Source organism: Brassica napus, chromosome C3 (assembly GCF_020379485.1).
Source record: "Brassica napus cultivar Da-Ae chromosome C3, Da-Ae, whole genome shotgun sequence".
Taxonomy (NCBI): domain Eukaryota; kingdom Viridiplantae; phylum Streptophyta; class Magnoliopsida; order Brassicales; family Brassicaceae; genus Brassica; species Brassica napus.
This window is the reverse complement of record NC_063446.1, coordinates 34,356,140-34,364,486: the sequence shown is the minus strand read 5'-3', so window position 1 is coordinate 34,364,486 and position 8,347 is coordinate 34,356,140. Positions and strand designations below refer to the sequence as shown.

Here is an 8,347-nt window from a genome sequence, read left to right as displayed (position 1 = left end):
TTTAAGAAATTTGACATTTAGTGTTGCTCCATGAAATCTATTAAGAATATTTTCTGTTACTCCTAGGTTTATGTTTAAAGTCGGTTTATGTCATTGTGTATATACTCGAGTTAGTTGTTCATATCAATACAAGTCAAGAGTTTATTATTTCATCTCAAGTTTACATGGTATCAGAGCAATATGATTCTGTGACCTAGAGTTGGTTGTTCCTTGGAAGTTCGAAAAAAAACTATTGGTTTTACAACCTCGATCAAGTCTTTGTTCACCATAAGAATAAAAGTTTACAAAATCTCCTCGTTAAATTTAATAATCAGAAACTAAGATTGATATTGCTTGGCTATAACATAATACTATTTGGTTCTCTCGTTCATTGTTGTTTCTTCTAGGAATGGAAGAAATTGACATAATACATCCTAGTGGAAATCTGAAGTACAGAGCGATAGAGCTGGAGAATGGATTATCTGCTCTGCTGATTCATGAAAATTTGGGTGAAGGGGAATCGAGTTCTTATGCAGCTGCATCAATGGCAGTCAGAGTTGGGTCATTACATGATCCTCCAGATATTCAGGGACCGTCACATTTTCTTGGTATGATTTCTATTTTAGTCTGAAAAAATTGGTTGTGTATTATTTCATGGACCACAATTGCTTAACACCATCTTTTTCTTTTTCTTCTTCTTTTGTTTGTTATTGTTTCTAGAACACATGCTCTTAATGGGTTGTGAGAAATATCTGGGCCAGAGCGGTGTAATTAAGTTGTTAGACCAATTGCTTTAATATATTGGATACTGATAGAAGATTGAATACTATCTTTCTATTTGTATTTGAAATTGATATAATAAAGAATTTCTCTTGCTATTTGTTGTGAGACTGTTGTTGGGTCTTCTTGAAAAATAATTCTCTGTAACTTGTTTGCATAGCCTTAGGTAAGTGGTATTGGGCCTATTGGCTTTATACAAAAGAATATTCTCTTGCTATTTGTATGATATGATCTCTTTACATATACTGAAATTGATAGAATACAAATATTCACTTGTTGTTTGTAGAGAGACTCTAGCTTAGTATCCTTGAAAAATCCTATTTTTATGGAACTTGTTTTGCCTCGTGTATATTAACTTCAATGCCTACCATAGCATACCGCTTATGAATCTTTTTGTTTTCTAATTTCTTGTTCTTCACACAAATCTCTCTCTGTTTATTTTGAAACATTCTTCAATTCTAATCCTGACTCCCCAAGGGATTTTAATTCTGTTTGTTCTAGTTTCTTAATTTCTTGAGCAAGCATGGAGGCTCATCAAATGTGCACACATTCATGGATCACACTATTTTCTTTTTCAAAGTTCAGTCAGATTTTTTTGAAGGTGCTCTCGATAGGTATACAAACTTAATTTATATATTGCACATATCCACTCCTCCAATAATAATTACAAAAATAACCTTGCAAACTTTGATCACGTTCAATTTCTTTCCTTCTTTATTGAGCTTTTTCTTTATAGTTGGTTATTTTACCCTTTCAGATTTTTCAGTTTTTTAAGTGCACCTCTCCTTGAAGCAGATTGTGCAATACTATCCTTCAAAACTCTCTTTGACTTGTACAAGATTTGTCCATCCTTTGTTTTTGAAGAGGTAGACAAGCTTCGTGTACCCTCAGAAAGAAAAACATTTAAAACTAGTTAATGTTTTGCAAGAATCATCAAGGAAAGAACACAAAACATTATAATATATACAACTCACGTTGAGCTAAAAATTGGAGTAGATATTGTCGGTCTTTCCAAATAAGTGTTTTCGGATAGAGGAGGTAAAATCTATGAGGGTTCAAGAATATGTCAGTCTCTACCAACTTTCATTCTATATGATATAGAAGTGTTCCACATAGTGTTTTTGAGATTAAATGAAGATATAGTTTTTGGTGATCATTTCTTAATACTATCCAAATATTTTTTTTCCCATTGTTCTAGCACACTAAGACAATAACACACAACTTTATCGCCACACCATATAACATTCATTTGGTGGTCTTTTCTTAACATGCTTCTCTATATATACAAACTAATATATAACATGAATCAATATCTCTCAGTTGTCGTTGTTATTAGTGGCGTCGTGGCACAATTAGCTGAAATTGATGTTTAGTGTTAAACAAAACTTTAAATTGAATCATTTTCCTATCATTTTGGCAGGGAAAAGAAAAGAATACGAAGAGGATAAATATTTTTTCATAGTTAAATAAATGAACCGTGACATCTATACTATTAAAGCAGAATCTCTCCTAGGATTCCGTCCTAACTTTTTGAGTTATTTACACTGGAATGCCATTGCTTTTTTCCTTTTTTAAAAATGATTTTCGGCCACATTTATGCAAACCAATCATATTCAAGCGTTTTTATGTCCAATCAATTATTGCACTTTATAAACCTAAATTGACAAACTCAATTGAACTAAGCTCATTTCAGCTGTAAAGTAAACCAAATGAACCTATGGATACTGTTGTAAATAGAGAAGAGAAGACAAGAGAAGAGAGGAATTGGTGTATCTTAATCCATGAATAATGAACTCCTTATAAAGGGATACAATATGAGGGTTTAGCTTGGAGACCAAGTACAAGTAAATCTTGGTGAACAAGACTTAGTATAATTGACATCACAATAAATATAACACTTCCCCTTGATGTCTATTATGCGCGTATGATACTGCCTCGTTAAAAACCTTACCAGGAAAATCCAGTGGGAAAAACCATGGTTAAGGGAAAAAGAGTGCAGTGCGCAATTACTTCCCCTCATGTATACAAACGTCAAGATCCTTGAGACGACGTAATCCGATAAGATGAACAACCTTCTTGAAAGTAGAAGTGGGTAGCGCCTTGGTGAATAAGTCAGCTAAATTGTCACTTGAACGAACTTGAACGACACGAACATCGCCATTCTTCTGTAGATCATGGGTGAAAAATAATTTCGGTAGAATGCACTTTGTTCTGTCTCCTTTGATGTATCCATCTTTGAGTTGAGCGATACATGCAGCATGTATCCATCTGTTGGGGATTCTTTCCCTGTAGATAGACCACAATCTTCTCGTATATGTTGAATGACGGATCTTAACCATACACACTCGCGACTAGCTTCATGAATGGCTAAAATCTCTGCGTGGTTGGAAGAAGTAGCTGCAATTGTTTGCTTCATCGAACGCCAAGAGATAGCAGTACCACCACAAGTAAACACATATCCTGTTTGTGATCTAGCATTGTGGGGATCAGACATGTATCCATCATCTGCAAAACCAATCAAATCTTTTGTGGATGGGTTAGGAAAGAATATTACCATCTCTTTCGTACCTTGGAGGTATCGAAGTATATGTTTTATCCCATTCCAATGCCTACGAGTTGGGCATGAACTAAACCTTGCCAATAGATTCACTGCAAATGATATATCAGGTCTTGTATGACTGGCAAGGTACATTAATGCCCCTATAGCACTTAAGTATGGTACTTCAGGACCAAGAACTTCTTCATTCTTCTCTCTAGGGCGGAAGGGATCTTTATTCACATCGAGTGATCTTACCACCATTGGACTACTCAAAGGGTGTACTTGATCCATAGAAAATCGTTTAGCCACCTTTTATGTGAGTTTCTTGATGCACTAAGATTCCATTCTTAAGGTGCTCAATTTGTAGTCCCAAACAAAACCTTGTTTTTCCAAGATCTTTCATCTCAAATTATTTCTTCAAGTAATCCATTGTAATTGAAATCTCTTCAGGAGTTCCAATAATGTTTAAATCATCAACATACACTGCAATTATAATATATCCTTTCTCAAATCTCTTTATAAAGATACATGGACTGATATGATCGTTTTTATAGTCTTCTTTCAACAAGTACTCACTTAGGCCATTATACCACATACGTCCTGATTGTTTCAGTCCATAAAGAGATCGATTTAACTTTATGCTATAACTTATTCGAGAATTAGAATTTGCTGCTTCTGGCAGTTTAAATCCTTCTGGGACTTTCATGTAAATGTCAGTATCTAGTGGGCCATATAAGTAAGCTGTGACTACATCCATTAAGCGTAAATCAAGTCCTTCCTTTATCGCCAGACTGATAAGGAACTTGAATGTAGTAGCATCCACCACAGGAGAGTATGTCTCTTCATTGTCAATTCCTGGTATTTGTGAAAATCATTGAGCAACTAAACGTGCTTTGTATCTCACAATCTCACCATTTTCATTCCTCTTTCGCACAAAACCCCATTTATATCCCACTGGTTTTACACCTTTAGGTGTACGGACTACATGTCCAAACACTGCTCTTTTTGTAAGAGATTTTAGTTCAGCATCTATTGCTTCTTTCCATTTTAGCCAATCACTTCTTCGTGTACACTCTTCAATATATTTTGGTTCATGATCCTCATCCATAAGATCAACTGCTACATTGTATGCAAAAATATCATCCACGTCGATTTGCTTTCGGTTCCATTTCATTCCAGACATGACATAGTTAGTTGAGATCTCTTCATTATCAGGTACCTGAATTTCTTCTTGTGTCATGTTCTCTTCTGGAGATTTTTCATTTGTAGTTATTACCTCGGTTTCATTATTACCAATTTCTGCTCCTTTTCTTTTTCGAGGATTTTTATCTTTAGAACCGATAGGTCTACCATGCTTCAGGCGTGCCTTAGACTCATTAGCATGTTGATTTTGTCCTTCTTGGACATTCATTCTAACTGGAGCATTTACAGTTCGGATATGTGACATGGTCACTCTTTTTGGGTCAGTAAATGCATCTGGCAACTGGTTTGCTAAGCTTTGTAAATGAATTATCTTTTGGACTTCTAAGTCACATTCTTTAGTTCGAGGATCAAGATAAGATAATGATAATTCATTCCAGTTAATATCTTTTCCCAACTATTTCTTTTCTTCCCCTAATGTTGGAAAAACAGACTCATTAAAATGACAGTCTGCGAATCAGGCCTTAAATAAATCCCCGGTGGATGGCTCTAAATATTTAATTATTTATGAAGAATCATATCCAACATATATTCCTAACCTTCGTTGAGGTCCCATTTTAGATAACTGTGGTGGAGCAATCGGAACATATACTGCACATCCAAATATCTTAAGATGGAAAATATTTGGCTCCTGACCCATAATCAATTGTGATGGGGAGAATTGATGATTACTCGTTGGCCTTATGCGAATCAACGCTGCTGCATGTAATATAGCATGCCCCCATGCAGAGACTGGGAGTTTTGATTTCTGATATTACGTGTATACGCACACCAATTAACCTATTGTGCACACTACCACAATCGAATGGTATGTCGATGTAGCACTTTAGGATCGAATCCACAGAGACCAACGATTACACTTTATCTTTATGGGATCAATACTTAGCTAAAACAATGATGGGAGTTTTGAGATGATGGTTTCGTAACAAGCAAGTAATAAGATTAATTAAAGATTCCAGATGATTAAAAATGCTAGCCTATGGTGGTTTGATCGGGTGTTAAGCAAGTGTGAGCCAAATAATTATTCAAGTTTATTTAAGAGCAAGTCTAAAACTCGGATCACTCAAGTAGAACAGTCCACTGTCGTGGTACTGCTCCCTATGCTGATCGATCTTGATACCTAAACTCTCGTTTGGATCAAGACGCGACAGCAAGCAATAGAGATCAAGTCCGATATGTTCACAAAACACCCTAACATCTACTTTCGCTGGTTAGGGATGCAATGCTCATTCATAACAGATCTAGCAACCTATTACACGGTTAATGAACAGGTTAAACCTAGAATCTAACATTAATCGGGCAGTTTAATGCAAGCATTAAGAACAATTATGAATGAAGACAATCAATGGTTTCACTTATCTATGTTTAACTCACGGATCTAACACCCAAACACCCTAGACTAAGCAAGTTAACTACTCAGCCATAAACAGAGAAAACACAGAGACAAAGACTGAATAAAACATGTGTAGATAAAATAGAATAAGGGTTCAGGGGGTTCTTCTCTATGGTGAGAGAGATGGAGTCTTCTCCCTTTACAAAGTATCAAATCACAAATCTCTAAAAGCTCAAGTCTGGTTCCTTGTGTAAAAAGTAGCGTAGAATGTAAAAAGAAAGAGAAAAATATGATATATCAAAGCCACCGGCGGCTGGGAGAAAAAGATGGTATAATTAGGGCAAATCCCATAATGACTTGTAGTTTCATTAAAAATCTCTGCCGCTGGAACAGGCACTCGGGTTGCTCCGCTCTATCCAGAACAGTCACTTGGGTTGTTCCACTATCGGGAACAGTCACTCAGACTGTTCCGCGTGAAAATCTCCAGATTGCATTCTTTTATGCATCTTTTGCTCCAACTGGTGCATCTCCCATCCAATACAACTCTAGAACTGTAATGACTCGAAAAGGACTAGGAAGACTCGATAATAACTTGAAAACCAATTAGAAAACATATATACAAAATGCCAAAAACAACAGATATCAATTCCCCCCGACTTAGATCCTTGTTTGTCCTCAAACAATGTCAAGTATCAAGGACAGGGAGAAAGGTTTGAAAGTGTGGGAACTCTCCTATTCTCAGCAACCATACTTTAACCAAGAATCTTTGAACCATATAAACAGTAAAACTAGGACAACACACCCTTACCGGAACCCCACTGACTGCTGTTCAAAAATCGGCTCCATACTCTACATCTCAAACCTGAAAAATCAACACTATCGAGACAGAACTCCCTACATTCATTTAAGAGTAGCGTGAGCTTCTCATCACAGGCATTATTCAGGGTAGACGGGCTAGGTGTTAAACAGGCTATTTAATGGTGGAGTTAAAAGTGTTTAGGGGCTACCATTTCATTGTAGAGGATGCAGGATATCACACAAAATGGCAAGAGAGGATAGATCCATTGATGTCCACAACCTCTACTCGTTTTTGCTCTATCTGGTGCGACTGTTCTGACGACGGAACAGGCAAATGATTGTTCTGCTTTCCACTTTCCTCTTGGTACCCACTCTTTTGATCGACCTCCCTAGTGGCTCATGTTTCTTTGATTTCTTCCCCTTCTCCATCACCTTATTTTCGTTTTTTTTTTTTTTTTTGAATACTGATATGGTGATGTGACGAAGAAGGAGGTAATACATGATGGTTCTGAGTGCCACTGGTGGTTTTGATTTCACAACCATTCAGGTTCTCCACCCCTGCTCTTGCGCAGTTCATTGGCTATGGAGCGGTTGCTCCTTTAATCTGCTTATTCTCCTTTCTGACCGAATTTCTGCAGCAGTAACGAGTAAGACGCTGCGTTGATCCTTTCCTCTCCGACCTTTTTGCACATATCTGCACATATGACACCGAAAAACAAATGTATGAAGGTGGAATAAAGGCTAAGGTGCAGGGTGGGAACTAGCTAAAGATGAGCTAGCCACTCAGGATCAACAGGATGGATAAAAAGGATAAGAAGTCCTGAGTGTGTTCTCGTTTCCTTGATCTAATGCCCATAATAAGAAGAATTTCAGTCAAGATTCAAGTTAGGTGGAGTTAAGTCTACCCAGTGTAACCTGATCGGCTGAGAACTTCTGGAGAATCAAGTGAGATATGTCAGGGTGGTACATGTCCACATGTGTATCTTTCGCCACTGCTAAGGTCACTGAATAAGATAACTAAAGCACGAGGTGGTTAGGGATCAACACGGAATAAGGTCCTAATTCCCACAAATTTATGACTGACTCAATCCTAAAAACTGACTCAAACTGACTCAAAAGAAGAACAAATAGAAAGAAACGAGTTAGTAAACGACGAAATCCCTCCCCCAGACTTACTTTACAACGTCCCTGGTGTGAAAATAAATCAGAGAGAAGGTGAAAACAAGAATAAACATTTTTTTTTTACTTGAGACTCAATAAACAGTGGGTTACCTCCCACCAAGCGCTTGGTTTAAGTCACTAGCTTGACTTGGTGACTGGGATCAGTCGGGTTGAGCAGGAGGGCTTGTTCCAAAACAAGCTCCACAATCAGACATGTTCAGCTTCAAAACTCTGCTCAACAACCCTTTCACAGCAGCTCTCCTTTCTCTTGCAGCTCATGTGTGAGAATTACTCTGACTTTAGAGAAAGGTTTAGAGGTATCCTTGCACTTTACCTCATACTCAATGGATTTTTCATCACACAAGCGAGGTATCAAAGTCATCATAGGATCACCCTTGACCCTTTTCTTCTGGACTTTTTCATTCAGCTTTACATTCCCACTGAGTTTCTTGGTATCAATGTGAGGATCTCCATCCGGGACTTCTTTGATCTCACCCTTTTTACCAAGCTCCTTCTTTGGAACAATTTCCAGCTGTTCTCCACTAACCACTGAGATG

The 8,347-nt window shown here is 37.2% G+C and overlaps 1 protein-coding gene across 1 annotated transcript; it reads right to left on the bottom strand.

Annotated features, from left to right (window-relative positions):
- Window positions 1-2,765: 2,765 nt before the first annotated feature.
- On the bottom strand, window positions 2,766-3,559 carry LOC125583031 (secreted RxLR effector protein 161-like). Its single transcript, XM_048749563.1, has 3 exons — window positions 3,328-3,559; window positions 3,011-3,264; window positions 2,766-2,924 (listed from the first exon to the last, which is right to left on the bottom strand). Exons 1-3 carry the CDS (start codon window positions 3,557-3,559, stop codon window positions 2,766-2,768), a joined length of 645 nt encoding a protein of 214 aa, XP_048605520.1.
- Between the last annotated feature and the right edge of the window lie 4,788 nt (window positions 3,560-8,347).